General features: G+C 33.4%; 1 protein-coding gene across 1 annotated transcript; it reads right to left on the reverse strand.

Annotated features, from left to right (window-relative positions):
* Nucleotides 1-14,444: 14,444 nt before the first annotated feature.
* Nucleotides 14,445-15,557, reverse strand: LOC141403072 (uncharacterized). The gene has a single exon (XM_073985238.1). The coding sequence runs from the start codon at nt 15,555-15,557 to the stop codon at nt 14,445-14,447; it is 1,113 nt and encodes a 370-aa protein (XP_073841339.1).
* Between the last annotated feature and the right edge of the window lie 7,442 nt (nt 15,558-22,999).

Below are 22,999 nucleotides of genomic sequence, written 5' to 3' on the forward strand. Positions count from 1 at the left end.
AATAATATTTCCCAATTTTAATGCGAATTTGACAACAAATGCGGGCAGTACTTTGATTACAAATATATATGAAGAGACTGTGGACTATATATTGTAGGTATATACCCCAAAAGTAGCATGTTTCATATAAATTCACAAATACGTAATATGTACCTACCACAGGGTGGTGTAGAATGTTAACATTTTAATTTAAAATTTTTAAAATTATTTTTACAGTTTATTTGAACATTTTGCCTATTAGGGCTTGAGTTTTTTATCTAATCACCTTATATGTAAGATTGTATCTAATCATACATAAAAACTTATCAAATATGAAGTTATAAAAAATGCATCACCCTTCACCCACCCACATGATTTGACTCACCTGAACGCATGATAAGAGTCCACATACCACAAATTATAACTGTACATGTAATCACTTCGATGATATGGTTTAGTGGAAATTTCATATTTCATCGATTCCCCATTTTTTATGTAATCCGATAGGTATTCATAAATGAACAATTCCCAATTAAGTGAATATTCCAAGTTCACAGCAACATTTAGCAACCGTGTTCTCTTCTCGAAATATGTCCTAATTGCATTCTCAATAGTTTTATTCGGTCTATAAATTGTTAATTTCCATGTTCGAAGTGATATATTGAATCCTGACAGCAGGACAAATTTGCCTAAGACCAATATAAGAGCAAATGGTAGTAGTTTCATGTTACGAGCTATGAGGCGACTAAAATGTTAAATTAGTTGAAGAAAATACCACAGTTTCTTGGAGAAGTTATAATGATGAACAAAAAAGGATACGTTAAGAAAATGCCAATGCAAATTGTTTTAAAATTTAGTTTGTTAATTAGAAATCATGACTTGTTTTATTCTGATTGGTAATTAAACGCTGGCATTTTAAGGGCCTTTTTCTAAGTACATTCATTTTATTTGTGGTGTCATTAGTAATATATGTATAAGAGTGTATTGACTATTTGCCTAATTAGGGTAATTTTTTGCAATTTTTGCAAATATCAAAAATATCACCGCACACTCGTGTAGGGCACCGGGACGTAACCGAAATATGACGCGACGCCATTTTGGGTTTGCTCAATAGGCAAAATTTGAACTTTTGAGAGTAAAATCTAGAAAAGATGTCTATAAAATGTAAATTTAAAAATTTTAATTTTTGGGAGTGGCTGATTCAGTAGAAACAAGTAAAAAAGTATCAGTCGGCTTTGCCGACAGAGATATACATTCAGCCTCTGGGAATTGGAACTTTCATCTACGGACAGATCGAATTATCGCGCCCACTTGTCATTTCAGTTTTTTGCACACTACGCTTCAGGCGATGCTACATCTTAGCGGCCAAAGTAAATCCCGGCAAATGTGTACAAATTAAAAGAGAAGAATTCGGTGTATTGGTAAACCACATGCGCATCAATCTATTTTAAGGATTTCGCGATTCACACGCATTTCAAAATGAACATTACCCGATAGAGTTTTATTTCAAGATTATACCCACCCAGAAAAAAACAAAAGTATGAATTTTTTTACTAATTCCGTTCATAATTTTTGTTGTCCATAATTTGAACGTACCTCTTTTAAAGTGAATGGACAAATTTTTTTACTCATGCACACAATACTATTTTTGCAAAAGTATGAATGCTTTTCTAAAATACAAAAACAAATTTTATAGTTTCTGCTACGTTAACCACTATTTTCTGGCAAAACCGGTTTTTGTGCTTTGCCCATGGTATAAGTAAAGAGGTAGATTTAAATGAAAAAAATCTATAGAACCCTTGTTTTTCCTGAATTCATAAAACTTCAAAATTAGTAAACAAAAAGGCAACAAGTGGGTTGTTTACAAAATTCCAATTTTGATCATTTTATAAAAAACGCGAAAAATGAATGAAGGGCCAAGGTTTCTCAACATAATCGAGTTGTGGATATGATAAAATGTTTGTTTCAATAATAAGCTGAAGGATTTTTTGCATACAAATGTTCTGAAAACAATTTTGAAAATCATTGAATTCGATTGTTTTTAAAATTGTTGGCATATTATTCAAACATCACACACACACACATACAAAGATTGTGTATATTGTTTTGACGTTTTAGGAACAGTCGAAAGAAAAAAATTTAAATTGACAGGAAGCTTTGGCTAACCTTTATTATTAAACCATGGCTTTGCCTACAAAGATGTGCTGGTTTTGCTTCTCTTGTTTTTGTCTTTCGTCCCCTCCATCGTATCTACACGCCAGGGATGGAAAATTCAGTACAATAGTACTTTTTTCGGCGTACAGAAATAAGGCCCCAGGAAATAACACCCCAAATTGAAAATGAAAATAGGCCCTAAACAGGTATATGAAAAACAACAACAAAACTTTTGGGGTCTAATTTCGTCTTTTTGGGACCTTTTGTTATTTAACTGTTGGGGCCAAATTGTCTTCAAAACAAGTAAATCGAAAATTTGAAAATCAAATTGGGGTCTAAATAATATTGGGGCCTATTTGAATTTTTCATTAGGGCCTTTTTGCACATGTTTGGGGCCTAAATATATTTTAGTGTTTAACAAAAACAAGAAATTGGGGTTCATTTTCTAAAGTTTTTATTAAGATATGATCAAAAAATGGGGTGCAATTTCGAAAACTTTATTAAGAAACAAGTAAAAAAGCATTAAGTTCGGCCGGGCCGAACTTTTCATACCCTCCACCATAAAATATTCATTCCTGTCCCCAACTTTAAGTGAGTACGTTAAAATGTCAGATAATGTACATAAAATGCTTCATTCGGGAGGTCCTTTTTTATGGTGCCTATATCTAACTGTTGACAATTTTTGGTGGGCTAGAAATTGGGAGGTACTGTTATATAGGGGTTATAATAAAACATGGGCCTATGTTGACAGTTTTTGATGGGAGCCTTTAATGTCAAATAGCTCCTAATTCGGTTAAAAAATTTAGCTAGAATCCTCAAAATATCGAAAATCGGTACATAACGTGGGAACTTCAAATGTCATTAACGGCTAGTTCGGAGGTATCTGGGCTATACGAAAATATGAACTTAAATGAACAAATTACAGAAAGTTCGTCCAAAATATAAAGCTAAGGTACGGAAAATCGGGAGGTTTGTTTTGGGGCTATACCAAAACATGGACCTACGTTCGGTTAAACATTTTAAGTAAAATCTTCAAAGTACGAAAATCGGGAAGTATCGTTATATTGGGGCTATGTTGAAAATTGTTGATGCAGATGTGTGGTGACCACTACAACCTTCAAATGTCAAATTACAGTTAGTTCTGTTAAAAATTGTAGCTAAAATTGCAAAATTACTGAAAATTGGGAGGTACCGTTACATGGGAGCTATATCCGAACATGGACCTATGTTGACAATTTTTGATGGAGAGGTGTTGTGACCACTAAGAACTTTAAATGTCAAATTACTGCTAGTTCGGTTTTATATTGTAGGTAAAATCATCAAATTACTGAAAATCGGAAGGTACCGTTATATGGGGGCTTTCTTGACAATTTTTGGTGGAGAGTTGTGGTGACCACTAAGAATTTCAAATTCAAATGTTCAAATTACAGATAATTCGGTTAAAACTTGTAGGTAAAATTCCCAAAATACCTGAAATCGGGCGGTAACGTTATATGGGGGCTATTTCAAAACATGGACCTATGTCCACTAGTTATAAATGTTTATTGACATTTAAGAACCCTAAATGTCAATTGATAGCTAAATCGGTCTGAAAATGTAGATAAAAACGTCAAAATGCCGTAAATCGGGCGTACCTTTATATGGGGCCTATACCAAAACGTGGACCTAGGTCCACAACTTTTGTTATATAAGTTTAGTTACACTTAAGAACCCTAAATGTCAAATTATAGCTATATCGGTCTGAAAATGTAGCTAAAAACGTCAAAATACCGTAAATCGGGGGGTACCGTTATATGGGGGCTATACCAAAACGTGGACCTATGTCCAAAAGTTTTGTCACAGAAGTTTATTGACATTTAAGAACTTCAAATGTCAAATTATAGCTATATCGGTCTGAAAATGTAGCTAAAAACGTCAAAATACCGTAAATCGGGGGGTACCGTTATATGGGGGCTATACCAAACCGTGGACCTATGTCCACAACTTTTGTTGTATAAGTTTATTGATACTTAAGAACCCTAAATGTCAAATTATAGCTAAATCGGTCTGAAAATGTAGCTAAAACCGTCAAAATACCGTAAATCGGGGGGTACCGTTATATGGGGGCTATACCAAAACGTGGACCTATGTCCACAACTTTTGTTATATAAGTTTATTGACATTTAAGAACCCTAAATGTCAAATTATAGCTACATCGGTCTGAAAATGCAGCTAAAAACGTCAAAATACCGTAAATCGGGGGCTACCGTTATATGGGGGCTATACCAAAACGTGGACCTATGTCCACAAATTTAGTTATATAAGTTTACTGACACTTAAGAACCCTAAATGTCAAATTATAGCTAAATCGGTCTGCAAATGTAGCTACAAACGTCAAAATACCGCAAATCGGGGGTACCGTTATATGGGGGCTATACCAAAACGTGAACCTATGTACACAAGTTTTGTTAAATAAGTTTAATGACACTTAAGAACCCCAAATGTCAAAATATATCTACATCGGCCTGATAATGTAGCTAAAAACGTCAAAATACCGTATATCGGGGGGTACCGTTATATGGGGGCTATACCAAAACGTGGACCTATGTCCACAACTTCTAATATATAAGTTAATTAACACTTAAGAATCATAAATGTCAAATTATAGCTACATCGGTCTGAAAATGCAGCTAAAAACGTCAAAATACCGTAAATCGGGGGCTACCGTTATATGGGGGCTATACCAAAACGTGGACCTATGTCCACAAATTTAGTTATATAAGTTTACTGACACTTAAGAACCCTAAATGTCAAATTATAGCTAAATCGGTCTGAAAATGTAGCTACAAACGTCAAAATACCGCAAATCGGGGGTACCGTTATATGGGGGCTATACCAAAACGTGGACCTATGTCCACAACTTTTGTGATATAAGTTTATTGATACTTAAGAACCCTAAATGTCAAATTATAGCTAAATCGGTTTAAAAATGTAGCTAAAAACGTCAAAATACCGCAAATCGGGTGGTACCGTTATATGGGGGCTATACCAAAACGTGGACCTATGTCCACAAGTTTTGTTATATATGTTTATTGACACTTAAGAACACTAAATGTCAAATTATAGCCAAATCGGTCTGAAAATGTAGCTAAAAACGTCAAAATACCGTAAATCGGGGGGTACCGTTATATGGGGGCTATACCAAAACGTGGACCGATATAGCCCATCATCGAACTTGACCTGCCTGCAAACAAAAGACGCATTTTCCCAAAATTTCAGCGTCCTGTCTCCATTTTTGTGGATGCTAGAGTGATTACCACAGACGGACGGACGGACGGACGTGCTCAGATCGACTTAGAATTTTACCCTGATCAAGAATATATATACTTTATAGGGTCGCAAATGAGTATTTCAATGCGTTACAAACGGAAAAACAAACTTAATATACCCTCCATACTATGGTGGAGGGTATAAAAATCGCGTGATTTTTTAGATATATTCTTTCTCTCCAAATCAAGTCAAAAAGAATTAGAAAGAAATGGAGAGTAGCCGAAGAAAAATATATTTAAAAAATCTGTTTGAACGGATTTGGAATAAAAAAATATATTTAAAAAATCGCGCGATTTTTTTTTAGTATATTTTTTCTCTCCAAATCAAGTCAAACAGAATTAGGAGAGTAGCTGAAGAAAAATATATTTAAAAAATCGCGCGATTTTTTTAAATATATTTTTTCTCTCCAAATCAATTAAAACAGAATTAAAAAAATGGAGAGTAGCTGAAGAAAAATATATTTAAAAAATCGCGCGATTTTTTTAAATATATTTTTCTTCAGCTACTCTCCACTTTTTCTAATTCTGTTTGATTTTTTTAATTATTTTTTTAAAATATTTTTCTTCAGCTACTTTCCATTTCTTTCTAATTCTGTTTGACTTGATTTGGAGATATGGAGTAGTTAAAGTCTGTCTCGGGTTTGCTTGGTTTTTGGTCAGACCGAAATTTGTCCACACCTTTTCGAGCATGAATTCTTCAACTATTTGATGGGGAGTTTTTAGAGCCGGCACAAATTTTTTGCTAACGATGTGATGCAAACTTCTTTGTATTTTATATATATAATATATACATACATATATGTATATAGAAATTGGTACATAAATACTCACTTATCACAATGTTTCTGAAAAACATTACGAACGGTACTTGATACCGACAATCCACTTCCCAAAGATTTTGCGATTCCTACGCAATCGTCTTCAATTTTATTTAAAATTTTAATTTTTATCACATTCATAGACGCCTGCTAGTACACTTGAAAATAAGAGCTTGTTTCTAGGTGGCTTTAACATGCTACTATCGTAAAAAAGTACAGTCATAATTAGTTACATATTACAAACTATTGAATGAATATCTTTAAAAATATCTTTTGAAATTACACCCCAAATTTAGGGCTTCATTTACACCCCAAATTAAGTGAATAAATATTTTGGGGCGTGAATGCATACTTTGGGGTCTAATTGCATTTTCGTTGTTTGGGGTGATAACGCATTTTGCAAATGCACCCCAATTTCAAAAATGCATTTTGGCCCCAATGAAATTTTGGGGCATAATTGCAATATTTTTTTGGGGCCAAATTTCCTAGTTTGGGGCCTTTTTGTATTGGGGCAATTTTTCAAATTGTAAAAACACCCCAAAAAATGGGGTCCATTTTCATTCCCGTTTGGGGCGTTATTTCTTGGGGCTTTCTTTCTGTACGCCCTTTTTTCAGTACCATTTCACTATAAAAAGTACCGAAGAACCCCCGCGGCCAATTCAGTACCATTTTCATACTCTAGTCTAGAAACATTTTATTCGGAACTAAAACTGCAATATTAAAGATTAAAATTACTAGAAATTTTATAAATCTGGATATATGGGAATATACCAAAATATGAACCCATGTTGATCATCTTCTTCGTGGAGCTCTTCCACCCTTTGAGAATCCGAAATATAAGGTTACAGTCACTACGGTAGACTAATCATTTAAAAGATTCACATCGAGCGGTATAGAAGTACATTCCAATACGAGAATCTGCAATACCTCTTTTATGGGGGCTATATTAGCGCTGAAAAACTATCGACAGTCTAACTATTGTTTTGATTACTGACGAAAAACAAAGTTTACATTGGCCACCAAAACATTTTTTTGGACTATCTGTCACGAATTATTTAAAAAGACAGTCGGACTATCGATAGTTTGCCAGCTACAAGCTATTTTAAACGAAAACAAAGTATCTAATTTCAGTAATTTCGATGGGATACTGAGGATAAATCTTTTAAAATACCGTTCTATTAGGGCAATATCAGAACGTTTACCCGCACTGACAAATTTCTGGGGGAGAGTTTAGTGGCCCCAACGTAGACTAAATACCAAATTTCAACAATTTTGGTATGATAATATGGCTCAAACCTTCAAAATACCGAAAATCGGGAGGTACCGTTGTATGGGAACCGATAGAGTCCATTTGCAATACCAAACTTCCTAGGAGAAATTAAAGCTTCTGTACCAAATAAAAAGCTCAATATTAAATATTGAGTGCTGTATATAGAATTCAACAGACGGACGGACCTGGTTATATACTTTATAGGGTCTCCCACCAATATTTCGATGTTTTACAAACAGAATGACAAAGTTAATTATAACCTCCAGCATGGTATAATAAATATACCATTTTGGAACATTCTTCAGATTTCATAGATTTAAGCCTTTGTTGTTGTTTTTTACTGAATAAAAAATGTTTATATTTTTTCCTTAAAAATAATAAAAAGTACCTTTTCATTGAAAAAAGTACCATTTTAGTACTTTTTGAAATTTTCATTTTTCCATCCCTGCTACACGCACATTGACTCCGTGTCAACAAAGCACAACAGCCTAAACAACCACCACTACCACACTAACTAACCGCCATAGATTTCGTTTGTTGTCGGAAGTCACTCACCATATCAATAGCATTAATTCGCAAATACAATTTTTGAATTACTTTAATATAAATGCAACATCTAAAAATTCAAGCTAGTGTTGATGGACTCAATATGTATGTACATATGGTTCACATTGTTCTGATTTACAAGATACATAATTAATTAGCAAAATCAATTAGAAGAGAACCCTTTAAAGAACAGGAATTACAAAACTAAATAAAAAACAACTAATTTGAAAATAAAATAAAAAAATAGTTTCAAAATAAAATAATAAAAAAAAACAAAAATTTGTATAGGAAAAAAATTTATGGAAAATATAAAAAGAGTTTTGGAATATAAGCAACTTTTTTTGCTTTAAAGAAGATTATTTTGAAATTAATGAATTTGTTCATATTTTGCAAAACAGAATACATATATTACTTGTTTATGATTCATTCAAAAAAGAAACCGGTATTTATTGTTTTATGAACTAGGTTCATAAAATACAAAAATCTGAACATTGGAAAATATTTTTGAACACTATTCATATATTGAATGATTTTTTTTCTGTGCAATTTAAAGGAACCCAAAATCTATTTGAACTTGATCTTCCGTTAGATGTTAGCGAATATTCGAGAAGTGAATATAATAAAAAATGTGATTTTTTGCGTGAAATTTTACTAAAATAGAAGAATAACTACGACCTGTTTTTACTACATTTCTTCAACTAACTCACAAAATAAATTTTAATAAATATTATCCCTTACAAAAATTTTATAAATTTCCTCAACATATTTTTTTGTTTTTGCTATAATATGCAAACCACTAAACAGATTTGTATAGGTTTCATTTGAATCTTCGCGATGTTTAGATTATGTACATATTTTTATATATTTTTCGGATGTTTGTTTTGTTTATTGTTGAAGTTCAATCTCATTTTTCGATTGTTTGAGTGGAGTATTCCCCCATTGGCTCAACTTCATTTATTACTCTCTATTACAGAGAGTAATGTTTTTCAAAACGAACTGACAGTGTTGCAAAATTTTACTGATCGCTACCAATATCATGATTTCATCCCGGCGAAGGGAATTATCAATTGGCTTCTCAGTTTTTGAAATTATGCCTTTTTAGCGAAAAACCGAACTCTTTAAGTGTCTAGTATTCTGATATGAATGAGAATCACACTCACTTTTCGGCTTTTCCAAAGAAACACCAAAATCAAAATATTTTGCAACATGTCAGCACGTATCAACTAAGAATTCTTCGAATTCTGTGAGTTGAAAAGAACACCAACACAGTTGCCTGTGAGGTTGTTTATTGGAATTTTGTTTTTTTTTTTTGTTTTTAACAAAGCTCCAATTCGCCCGTACCTCGGCTGTTTTTTGTTTGTTTTGTTTATTGTTGAAGTTCAATCTCATTTTTCGATTGTTTGAGTGGAGTATTCCCCCATTGGCTCAACTTCATTTATTACTCTCTATTACAGAGAGTAATGTTTTTTTCGGATGCATAAACAGCTTGAATTTTATTAAAACAAGTTGCAAACTACTAATTCTTTTGAATTATTTCGTAATTTCTGCGAAAATTTACAACTTTTTCACTAAAGTTATGGGGCCTCAGTAAACATATAGTATGTAGGAAACCATAAATTAACAATGTTTCTCGATATAATGAATAGCTTTTTATAAGTTTTTTTCTAATAATCAGAATTATAACCGCCATAACTTTTACGCGCAATATCCAAAATTAGTATCTCGAACAGATTTGAGAATGAACATTTTTCCTCAATCCATGTACCAAAAATCGTTCATTTTTTTTAATTTTTTTTTCAAATGGAATTTTAAAAAATTCTGACTTTTACTAATATGAACAAATTGTGACATTTTATGTTTTAGTTTTATCAATATTTGAAAGTTCTAAAATGTTTTATTTACGACCATGGTACAATAAAACTTGTACCATGTTTACGACAATCAATTTAATTTGCATTGAAAATATTAAAAGGAAATTAAAAAGATAAAATTTTTCAATGATTATTAGTGGTTTTGAGAGAGGCAATTATTATTATTATTATTGGTTTAATAAGAAAATACCTACATTTCGGAAAGTAAATACATATATTTCGGTGTTAATTTTGTGACCGTAAGTAACGACAAAAGCTTATTATGTGGTTGCTACATGTTCTATCATATTTCAATGCCGCGACTGCTATTATATAAAACTCAAATGTCGTTCGTACGTGGATCAAAAATTCGACCAATTTACAACTGTTTAGTTTCGCGATTGTCTTAAAATGTTTATATTCAAGTTAATTTTTGTTTGTTTCTTTTTATTACACTATGCAACACTGAAAATGCAAACAACTTCTAGTATGGATTTTTTGAAAGTACATATTTAGACTACAAAACCCCTAGTAGGGTTTTGTCCTGTCAGATCCAGTTCGGATTTTATGGCCTCATCTAAACCGGGCTAAATCTACACTTTTTGCATTTATCAGAAACGAATAGGAATTTGGCCTTACTGTCTTTAGCAATACTGTAGCCCTAAACTAGTAGAACTTATCTTTTGAAAAAACCACATCAAAATCTATAAAATATAGAAAATTTTACATAATTGCTGAAATTCTGGTCAGTATCGGCTAAACTATTGGGACTTGAACCAAGTAACCTTTTGAAAAAATCTTCCAAATAAAGTTCTCAACAATTCTTTAGAACATTTTGAAACTCTAAAGTGCTTACTTCATATTGTTTCAGCGGTATTTTGCAACAGTTTATTCTCGCATTTCGGATTTCACTACATTATTGACATTTTTATTAAATCGTCGTTGAAAAATGTACAGAAAACAACGGCATAGAGTCATTTTAGAACAATCACATGTTCTGAAGATTTGTGTATTACATGCCACGGAATATTTTTCCAAAGAAAATATTCAGAAAAAATTAACGGTTTTGGAGATACGGTGCGAAATGTATAAAAATTGTGGAATTTTTGCATATATTTTGAAATTTGAGGCAACAAATGTAGTTTTTCGAGTTCATTATTTCTTCAAATAGTTTATTCTTGCCCTTATCTACAAATTTGCTTCAGAGGTCAGAAGAATATTCGCATTGGTTTCAGAGATATAGCGCCGAATTTCTTTAAAAACTCAATATTTAACCATGTTTAGATGGGGCCATAAAATCCGAGCTGGATCTGACACAACAAAACCCAACTAGGATTTCTTGTCGTTTGGTTCTGTACTTTCAAAAAATCCTCAGTTCGAACTATTTGCACAAGGTCACCTTAAAAATGTTGCACAGTGTTATAGTATGCGTATACTTTTAATTGGAGAAAAACAAGGCTAAAATTATTAAATATCATATATCTGAGAGACTTCTTAGGTGGGTTGGGCGAAGGGGAAACAGTTACCTATATTTACTTAATACATGTCCTTGTCCTCATTATTATTATTATTGGATTTAAAATTGTCAATGCAAGTGGGAGTTACCCTAATAGTAATTTAAGGTGTCACAACAGCTTGATATATGCCCTTGGAAAAACGTTCTCAATCTTAACGTTATTCCTAATTTAATTCTCTTTTTTAAAGGTGACATTTATGGTGACGATATGACATTTGCAAATGTCACCCACTTAGGTGTAGTTATAGTAGGAAAGGATTTACTAGGCGTTTACACCAGACAGTTTGTCTTCAAATACAACTCTGATCTACTAACACATATATACATTTGTCGGCTGTCCTCCAGCTGTCCATCATTTTTTCAAAGACAGCCTGGTTAACAAATTTTTGAAATTTTTGTAAAAATGTGTGAGATAATAATTGAATTGTGTTGAAAACAAAAGGACATGAACAAAAACAAAATATGTGAACGGAAAACAAAATGAAATCGATGATTTTCATTCATAATTTTACAACTGTTTTTGCAGTTGTATGGACGCCTACGTCACACAGGCAAGTTTTGCCATTTGTAAACGCAGGGTTAGCAGGAGTCTTACTACCTATACCATACAAAAATACCATAACATAAGCTCCATACACGACACTGAATGTGTAGAGAAAGCCATCATATCTGCTATATTTATGCATTAAAGTATTTTAAAGAATAATTTCAATATAAGTATAGCATTCCATTATATTTTATCTTGGTCGGGGTAGCGAAGCGCACCGGGTTCAGCTAGTTTATTACAAATCAAAAATTGTATATCTGAATAAAAATGTATACAATTGTTTCAAAGCACACTTCTGATCATTATTCGGTTTGTTGCCAAGACACAATGCAAGACATGGTCATGCAAGTTGTCGTACATGACAATTTCGGAGCATTCGTCAACGAATCCTCGACGAAACTGTCATCGACGACTCGATTTTCTATTGGGTATTCAAAATATAGCATTTAAAAAATAGGGTATAGGGGAAGTACCCCGCCCCCTCCGAAATTCAACGAAATTTGAAGGCCATTTTGACCGGGGGCCATCCCTGTACATTGACAGAAAAATCGGTTTTTGTAGAAAACATAAAAATTTAAAATTGAAAAAAGTGGGCGTGGTCAAATTTTCCTTGCATAAAAACCTAAGTCGGGTTTTGGCGATCATTTCACAAAAAGAATTATCCAAATTGGTCCAGCCGTTCTCAACTGATGCCATTACCAACGAACGAAATTTGATTTTTATTTATAAAGATATGTAACGAGTATACACGTTAGGCGATTAGTTCTTCTGGATCCCGATTGTCCATCAGTTTCGTCGTTTCCGATTCTCGCCATCAATCAACACCGTCGTTCAAACACAAACGTTCCCAATCCTACAATACTATCCTATCGTATTTCATTGAAATAGTTTCCGATCATCCATAGCGGTCAATCAACTTATCACCGGTTTTGTAAGAAGCATTACCAAGCGTATAATACTATCGCATTTCATTGAAATAGAACTTATCAATACATAGATCCATCAATTATTTTAATTCGTAACATTTAGTTGGTCTTTATGGAAACCCTGTTTGGATCCAAACAAATATTTGTTTGGCACTGATTACAAACAAATATATGTTTAGATCCAAACATAATTTGTTTGTGTCCAAATAAATATATGTTTGCAACATTTTGTAACATATCTCAATTTTATTTGTTTGGATACCAACATATTTTTTATGTTAGAAAATATTTTTTATGGGTGGAGAGAGGATCTTTGTCAGGGGTCTCGAGTCTGCGGAATGCTGTTTTATAATTAAGAGCGGTAAAAACGCGTGTGTTTCGTGCTTTGTTGTTGTTAACCAACGTAGCAAGCGAAGAGGAAAAGAAAAAAATGGTATTAATTATGGTGTTCTTTGTTCTTCAGTTTTTTAAATAAAATCGTGAATAAATTAAATGCCTAATAAATTTTATAATTTAATCAAAAAGGTGAATGGATATATTTTATTGGACAAGAAAGAAATCGCATTTCATATTGATAATTACATCAATACATTTTTCATATACATACATACGTATGTATATTTGAAAGATGTATCTATTTATTACATTATATAATCATTTGATTCCAGATGCCTTTGAGGAATCGTTCAACGATGTTTCTATATATTTTGTCTTTTTAAAAGTGCGACTTTTTTAATTTTTTTCATTTAGTTTTTTTATTAAAGCCTGTTATGTATTTCTTTGGATTTTTTTATGTACCTATGTGTCTTTTGTTGCTTTTGTCCCAATTTACATTAGACGAGTTTACTTGCGGCAATTGTCAGTTTGTGGGTGAGAGAGGGTGTTGAGAGGCAAAGGGTTACCATATACCTCACCTCTCTCTCCATCAAACTGACAATTGCCGCAAGTAAACTCGCCCAATGTAAATTGGGACTTTGCTTTTTTTCTATGCCTTTCAATAAACCACCACCATTTATAAATGTGTGTATATGTTTGAGATAGCCAGTGAGCGCTTGCTGAGAGCAAGTGAGCATACATTATAATGTGTTTCACATTGAAATTTACGCTCCCTTGCTCTCAGAAAGAACCCACTGGCGCATGTGTCTGTTTTTTGTGGCTTTTGGGTTTGTATTTGTTGGCACCCAAACAAATATTTGTTTGCACCCAAACATATAATTTGTTTGTACCCAAACATATAATTTGTTTGTACCCAAACATATAATTTGTTTGTACCCAAACATGTGTTATATTGTGAACTGACTGCAAACAAATATATGTTTGCTGCAAAATATGTTTGGGACATACATATGCTAGAGAGGCGTTTTTTTACTCCGTGCGCGACTGAACTCACCCAGCCGCCACTTGATATGAAATTCTGATATAACCCTAATAAATAATTAAATTCCACAAAGTTCAACACAAATACAACACTTTTTATTAAAGCAATACAATAAAGATTTGACATAATTTTATTTTAAATTAAGAATAGTTTTATTTTCTTCCAAACTTTCCGATTATCACTTCGATCAGAAACACCACCAAAGATATCAAGTTCATTGCCATTAGACCAATAAAAATTAGACGTAACTTTCCCAATGACAAGGGTATAGGTTGGGTTTTCATCTTATCTCCTCTCTGCTGTGTATTGAATTGTTCCAAGGAGACTAAAACGTCCAAAAAATCCATTAACCATTTCTTGAATATACCGGCGGAATTCAAATTATTCAATATTCGATTAAAAGGCTCGAGCAAAAACGATTGCGGTCGCATATAGGCACAAATTTGATTTACCACAACGGTAGAAGGTAAAATTTCAAATTCATCATAAAGACGTTGACTTTTAATGAAAGCCTGCAATTGCCAATAATTGGATATTATGGCCACAGGATAATTTAGACTCAGCATTTGTTCATAGCTCTCGAAATCGTTTGTATAGTTCAATTTATAAATTTGTGCTGCAGGAATTTGCAGGGCCTGGAATATTTCGTTGGCAACAAATTTCTTTTTGAGAAACGTGTAATTTCGGGCAATTAACTCCGGCACCGATTTCGGACCTCGATTGAATTTTATATGGAAAGCTGCATAAAGTTTGCCTTGATATGATCCGTTGATGATCATGAAACCAAAAGTGCAAAGCATTACAAAATATCGGGTGGTTTGAAAGTTGTAACGGATATTTCTAGAGTTCGCCAACGCCAGCCCCAACATATCTAACCAAAATAACTTGAACATTTTGTTGGCGTAATGCAGAAACTGCACTATGGCTATTTTCAAGAGCAATACAAAAATATACAACAACCACACGCAATGGCTGAAGGGTGCAAATAACCATTCACCGTGCAACAAATTGATATGTTGATTTTTCGAAATAGCCACCACTGTGGGTGTTAAAAAATACGAGGCACTAGCACCAAAGTAACGAGTTCGAGTCATGTACTTATAATAGCCCATAAGAATGTCGAAATTTTTCTTTTTCAATCCAACAAATCCACCAGTCACTGTACCGTTTTCAAAAACTTCGCTGACTAGGCTTTCGTTCATGGGACGAAGTAATAATTTGAAATTTAATTTATCGGCCATGAGACGTATCATATTACCCTGCATGTCCCAGTATTCATTAATAAGTCCCCGCTGTCTTTTTTCATAACTTTGTAGATTCGGTACAGTACTTCGAATTGCTATACGAACAGGGCATTGGTGAAAGTTATTCAATTTATTGGGAAAAATTTCATCGGATTGCATTTGACCCATGCGGAAAGTATTAAATCTGCGAGGTTTCACAACACGACATTGTCCTGGTCGAAATATATCGTAAGTATACCAATGAAATGTCAAATTTCCTGCATAAATTGCCACAACAATATCGACGATATTCCGTTGAAATGCCTTTTCAAAAATTTGTTGCATTTCTTTTTTCCAAACTAAATGTTTGTTTGTTTGCATTATAACCACAAATTTTCCCATTTTCTCCAGGAAATTGTCAACAATTTTGGGCAAAAGAGAGCTGAAAATTAAAGAAAATTAAATGATTTATATTATTTTTAATATGTATCAGGTTTCAGCTTTCATCTATAATCGTGTATTTATTAGGGTGATACGTTTTTCCACTTTTTCTCAAACGTTGTTTGCCGTTGCATGAATAAACCAGTTTTGTTAAAGTAAAATTTATTCCATTTAAATATTGAAATGTGGAAAAATTAAACTTTTTCTTCATTGTTTTATTCCCCTATGTCCCAATTTACATTGGGCGAGTTTACTTGCGGCAATTGTCATTTTGTAGGAGAGAGAGGTGAGGCATATGGTAACCCTTTGCCTCTCAGCACCCTCTCTCACCAACAAACTGACAATTGCCGCAAGTAAACTCGCTTAATGTAAATTGGGACTATACGATTTCTACCAAAAACACGAGAGTTCTTTTACGTCAATATTAACCTAAAACGGAATAATCTAAATAAATGTGGGAGAGAATATAACAAAAACAATAGGAAAACAAGTTTGAACGCCTGGCCGAATTTTTTATACCCTCCACAACGAACCACGAATGTGGCTAAAATCTTAAAAAAAAAGTTAAATCAGATGGTACGCTTATATGGGGCATATACCAAAACATGGACCTATACTATCTGATTTTCTGCAAGGGATGTTTTATATCTATTCTAATTTTTGTTTCCCTAGCAAAGACTAAATGCCGAATTCCACTCATAGGGAGGTACCGTTCTATGGGGGCTATATGAAGACGTGGACCTATACCGACACATTTCTGGTTGAAAGTTGTTTACCATCCACTGAGACTAAATGGAAAATTTCAGTCATTTGGGTGGATATTGAGGCCACAACCTTCAAAATACGGAAAATCGGGAGGTACCCTTCTATGATAGCTATATGAAGACGTGGACCTATACCAACAAATTTCAGGTCGAAAGTTCTATACACTCAACGATAACTAAATACCAAATTTTAGCCATTTTGTTGGGATAATGAAGCTAAAACATCCAAAATACCGAATATCGGGAGGTACCGTTCTATGGAGACTATATTAAGGCGTGGACCTATACCAACAAATTTTAGGTGGAACGTTTAATATCCTCAACGAAGACTAATTACCAAATTTCAACCATTTTGATGGGATAATGGAGCTAAAACCTGCAAAATACCGAATATCGGGAGGTACCGTTCTATGGAGGCTATATGAAGGGTGAACCTATACCAACAAATTTCAGGTGGAAAGTTCTATACACCCAACGATAACTAAATACGAAATTTCAGCCATTTTGGTGGGATAATGAAGCTTAAATCTCCAAAATACCGAATATCGGGAGGTACCGTTCTATGGGGGCTATATGAATGCGTGGACTTATACCAACAAATTTCAGGTGGAAAGTTTTATACACCCAACGATAACTAAATACCAAATTCCAGCCATTTTGGTAGTATAATGAAGCTAAAACCTTAAAAATACCGAAAAATCGGGATGGACCGTTTTTTGGGGGCTATACGAAGGCGCGTACCTATAGCAACAAATTCCAGTTTGATAGTAAGGTCACAACCTATAAAATACCGAAAATCGAAAGGTACCGTTCTATGGCGGCTATATGAAGACGTCGACATACACCAACAAATTTTAGGTGGAAAGCTCCCCATTATCCCCATCGAAGGCTAAATACCAAATTTCAGCCATTTGGATTGGATATTGAGGCCACAACCTTCGAAATACAGAAAATCGGGAGGTACCGTTTTATGAGAGCTATATGAAGACGTGGACCTATACCAAGGCATTTTTGGGTAAAGAAGATTCAGACAAAAATTTCTAAGTACAGGTCCACGTCTTCATATAGCTCTCATAGAACGGTACCTCCCTATTTCCTGTATTTCAAAGGTTGTGGCCTCAATATCCGAAAGTGGAAGGTACTTATTCCTAAAAATTTCTAGGTGAATGTTACTTACCCGAACGAAAACCAAATACCAAATTCCAGCCATTTAAAAATACAAAAATTCGGTTGGGACCGTTTTATGGGCGGCTATATAAAAACGTGGACCGATATAGCCGATTTTGACTACCAAACATCCTCGGTGAAACTGAAATTTCTGCCTGTAAAATATCTTGGCGAGCTTATTTCTAGACATACATAGTGTGTTTGGTGCGTCAAATATCTCTAATCGGCCGAAATCTGGGCCGATTTGAATATAATTTGTCAAACCTATTTCTATACCGAATCTATGGGAAATGTATATGGGAGCTATATCCAATCTGAATGGCTTCTCACCAAAATAAATAGCGTTCGTCCCTTGGGCAAAAAAAAATAATATTTCCCAATTTTAATGCGAATTTGACAACAAATGCGGGAAGTACTTTGATTACAAATATATTATTATTATTATTTGCAAACTTTATTAATAATCAACAAGCCAATATAGGCCAAAAATGATTACAGAGTACCAATATAATATATATATAATATATATGGACAGACTGTGGACTATATATTGTAGGTATATACCCCAAAAGTAGCATGTTTCATATAAATTCACAAATACATAATACCTACCACAGAGTGGTGTAGAATGGTAACATTTTAAAATTATGTTTGCTTTTTATTTGAACATTTTGCCTATTAGGGCTTGAGTTTTTATCTAAACACCTTATATGTAAGATTTTATCTAATCATAAATAAAAACTTATCAAATATGAAGTTATAAAAAATGCATCACCCTTCACCCACCCACATGATTTGACTCACCTGAACGCATGATAAGAGTCCACATACCACAAATTATAACTGTACATGTAATCACTTCGATGATATGGTTTAGTGGAAATTTCATATTTCATCGATTCCCCATCTTTTATGTAATCCGATAGGTATTCATAAATGAACAATTCCCAATTAAGTGAATATTCCAAGTTCACAGCAACATTTAGCAACCGTGTTCTCTTCTCGAAATATGTTCTAATTGCATTCTCAATAGTTCTATTCGGTCTATAAATTGTTAATTTCCATGTTCGAAGTGATGTATTAAATCCTGACAGCAGGACAAATTTGCCAAAGACCAATATAAGAGCAAATGGTAGTAGTTTCATGTTACGGGCTATGAAGCGACTAAAATGTTAAATTAGTTGAAGACAATACCACAGTTTCTTGAAGAAGTTATAATGATGAACAAAAAGGGATACGTTAAGAAAATGCCAATGCAAATTGTTTTAAAATTTAGTTTGTTCATTAGAAATCATGACTTGTTTTATTCTGATTGGTAATTAAACGCTGGCATTTTAAGGTCCTTTTTCTAAGTATATTCATTTTGTTTGTGGTGTCATTAGTAATAAATAAGAGTGTATTGACTATTTACCTAATTAGGGTATTTTTTTGCAATTTTTGCAAATATCAAAAATACCACCGCTTACTCGTGTAGGGCACAGGGAAGTAACCACAAATACAGTGACACAGGAAAGTATACATACACCCTGCAAAAATGCAGTTTAGGCTAAATCGTTGGGTTTTTTACAGCAACAACTGCACTGTGTGGCTCCTTGGTGACAAAATAACCATAATTACACAAATTTATTTTAATCTAATACGTACATTTAATACAATTAAAGAAATTCAATTTTCACAACACAGAAAAGTATACATACACCCCAAGGAAATACGAGTATTATCGTAAAATTTATGGAATTAGTAGCAAAATTTATATATTTTTTAGTTTTGGCGAATGTCTCTGGGTGTGTGAGATATATTTTAGAGAAAAGACAATAATTTTTGGGGGTCAAATGCCGTTACTTAGGGTCAAATTTCATATATGCCTCGTTAAAGCTGACCCTTGCTTAATTTTTTGCGTTTTTAGGTATTGTACTTTATAAAAAGCACAAAATTCGTATCAGATGGCAAATCTTGAGACCCTAAAAGGCTTTGAAGTTGTTTTTGTGCATAATATACCTTCCTGAACGTCGATAAATGCAAGTTTTCCCTCAGATTTCTCAGGAAGTGAATAGATTCCGCGAAATTCTTGGTGCAAATTACATATAGATGGCCTTGAATTGCCTTGTAATATTGTCGGATACAATGCCTGGGCATTAATTGAATCAGAAATGTGACATATTTTGTTACAAACCTGTTCCCAAAGCTTCTAAAGCAACAAAATATAACCACTACCAAAAAACCATGAAATTTGTACTGTGAACAACGTCGTTTTCGTATTATGACCATTACCGTTACTATAGGCGCGAAACGTTTCGTATAATTGTACATTTCTGAGTCAATTGATGCTCAAGCATTGTATCCGACAATATTACAAGGCAATTCAAGGTCATCTATATGTAATTTGCACCAAGATTTCCGCGGAATCTATTCACTTCCTGAGAAATCTGAGGGAAAACGTGCATTTATCGACGTTCAGGAAGGTATATTATGCACAAAAACAACTTCAAAGCTTTCTAGGGTCTCAAGATTTGCCATCTCGTCGGTGTCATGCTTAAGTGTTCCATACGCCATTTTTGACTTTTTGAGATACGAGTGGTTTCTAGGGTTTTCCGGTATGCTCTTTCCGAATTTCTTGTCTGCTTTCTCCTATCTGCTCTAGTTTCCGAGATATCCGTGCATCGACGCAAAAGTTTAAACTTTTTTCAGTTATGAAATTAATATTTTAAAAACTGACTAGTTTAAAAACACATTTCAAAAATCAGAACATGAATATTTGCTTTAGAAGTATTTAAATTAATGAGGTAAAGATGGAAAAATTTTTTGTCACTTTGTTCCATGTGATTTACAATATTTCACATTTGTGTTATAAGTGTGGATATGGAACAAATCGACAAAAATTATTTTTTTAAAAAAATCTCTATAACTTTTATATTCCAATATATATTCCTCTATATGTTTGGAAATATGTTCTATATACTATTATTCATATTTTAAGAAAAAAATATAAATACTTTCTTTAGTCAGCTCCACGCAGTTGAGACGCAAAACATAAAAATGCGATTTTCTCAAAACGGGCAAATGGCGTATGGAACACTTAAGCATGACACCGACGATCTGATACGAATTTTATGCTTTTTATAAAGTACAATACCTAAAAACGCAAAAACATAAGCAAGGGTCAGCTTTAACGAGGCATATATGAAATTTGACCCTAAGTAACGGCATTTGACCCCCAAAAATTATTGTCTTTTCTCTAAAATATATCTCACACACCCAGAGACATTCGCCAAAACTAAAAAATGTATAAATTTTGCTACTAATTCCATAAATTTTACGATAATACTCATATTTCCTTGGGGTGTATGTATACTTTTCTGTGTTGTGAAAATTGAATTTCTTTAATTGTATTAAATGTACGTATTAGATTAAAATAAATTTGTGTAATTATGGTTATTTTGTCACCAAGGAGCCACACAGTGCAGTTGTTGCTGTAAAAAACCCAACGATTTAGCCTAAACTGCATTTTTGTAGGGTGTATGTATACTTTCCTGTGCCACTGTATGTCGCATCGCCATTTTGGATTGGCTCAATATGCAAAATTTCAACTGTTGAGATCAAAATCTAGAAAAGAAGAAATCTAAAAAATTTAAATTTAAAAATTTTAATTTCTGGGGGTGTGTTGATGTGAGCATTCAGCTGATTCGGTAGAAAAAAGAGTTTATTTTTATGTGGTTTTAATATTTTACAATCATAAAAAAGTACAGTCATCGCATCGAAATGGCTGAAATTTGGCATTTAGTATGCACGTCTTCACATGGACCACATAAAACGGTCCCTCCCGATTTTCGGTATTTCGAAGGTTTCAGTGTCATTGTCAAACCAAAATGGCTGAAATTTTGTATTAAGTCTTCGATGGTGGTATAAAAGAAGAGAATTGTTAGTATTGGTCCACATCTTAGAAGAGTACCTCCCGAATTTCGGTAATGTGAAGGTTGTGTGCTCAATATCGCACCGAAATGGCTGAAATTTGGTATTTTGTCTTCAGTGGTGGTATAAAAAAATTTCCGCCACAAGAAGAGAGAATTATTGGTATAGGATCACGTTTTTATATAGCCGCCATAGACGGGTACCTCCCGATTTTCGGTATTTGAAAGGTTGTGGCCTCAATATCGCACCGAATGGTTTCATTTAGTCTTTGTTGGGAATACACTATGCAACACTGAAAATGCAAACAACTTGTAGTATGCATTTTTTGAAAGTACATATGTAGACTATAGAAACCCTAGTAGGGTTTTGTCCTGTCAGATCCAGTTCGGATTTTATGACCTCATCTAAACCGGGCTAAATCTACACTTTTTTGCATTTATCAGGCCTTTATCTCAGAAACGAATAGGAATTTGGCCTTGCTGTGTTTAGCAATATTGTAGCCCTAAACAAGTAGAACTTATCCCAGCAAAATTTGACGGAAGGGGTTCTTTTCGATGACGTGATTTCATGTCATCTTTTGCATTGGTTCAAAGGAAGTCGTGAAAGATCCGATCTTTTCATTAGGATTTGAACCAATGCAAAGGAAGTCGTGAAAGATCCGATCTTTTCATCAGCATTTGTACCCATTCCATCGATCCAATAGAGATGATGTTTGTGTTTTTATTTACACACCTGTTTATTTTCATATTGGTATGTTCCAGTACTGCAAAAATCTACTAATTTTTACTATTTTTTCCGATAATATAAAGGAAAATTGTTATCGTAGTAAAAATAAGTAGATTCTTGCAGTTTCTGGAACAGACCAAAGTTGTTAGAACTGTCGTCGTGATGTTGTCTTACATTTCCTGCATATCAAACAACTAAAACTTCTAAACAATTGGTATTATATGAAGTCCCAACCATCGAGCTAAAAATAGAATCGGACTGCACACATTGCTATTTTAAAAGTTCCCTTGTCTGTTCTAAATCTGACATAGAATGAAATCAATCAAATCTCGCTTCTTGGAATTTGAAAAAAAGTCCGAAACGAAAAGGAACAAGAATCTGAAAATAAAGATGAAACTACTTTTGGAAAGAAACAATTAAAAATAAAATAATAAGGCATAAATGGTATTTTCCATAAAAAGGAAATATTAATAAAAA

Source organism: Musca autumnalis, unplaced genomic scaffold (assembly GCF_047663935.1).
Source record: "Musca autumnalis isolate F117 unplaced genomic scaffold, ASM4766393v1 scaffold_4, whole genome shotgun sequence".
NCBI classification, from domain to species: Eukaryota; Metazoa; Arthropoda; class Insecta; order Diptera; family Muscidae; genus Musca; species Musca autumnalis.

Excerpts from the sequence above, each read along its gene's own strand:
- LOC141403072 (XM_073985238.1), bottom strand. The coding sequence starts at position 15,557 with ATGCAGGGTAATATGATACGTCTCATGGCCGATAAATTAAATTTCAAA.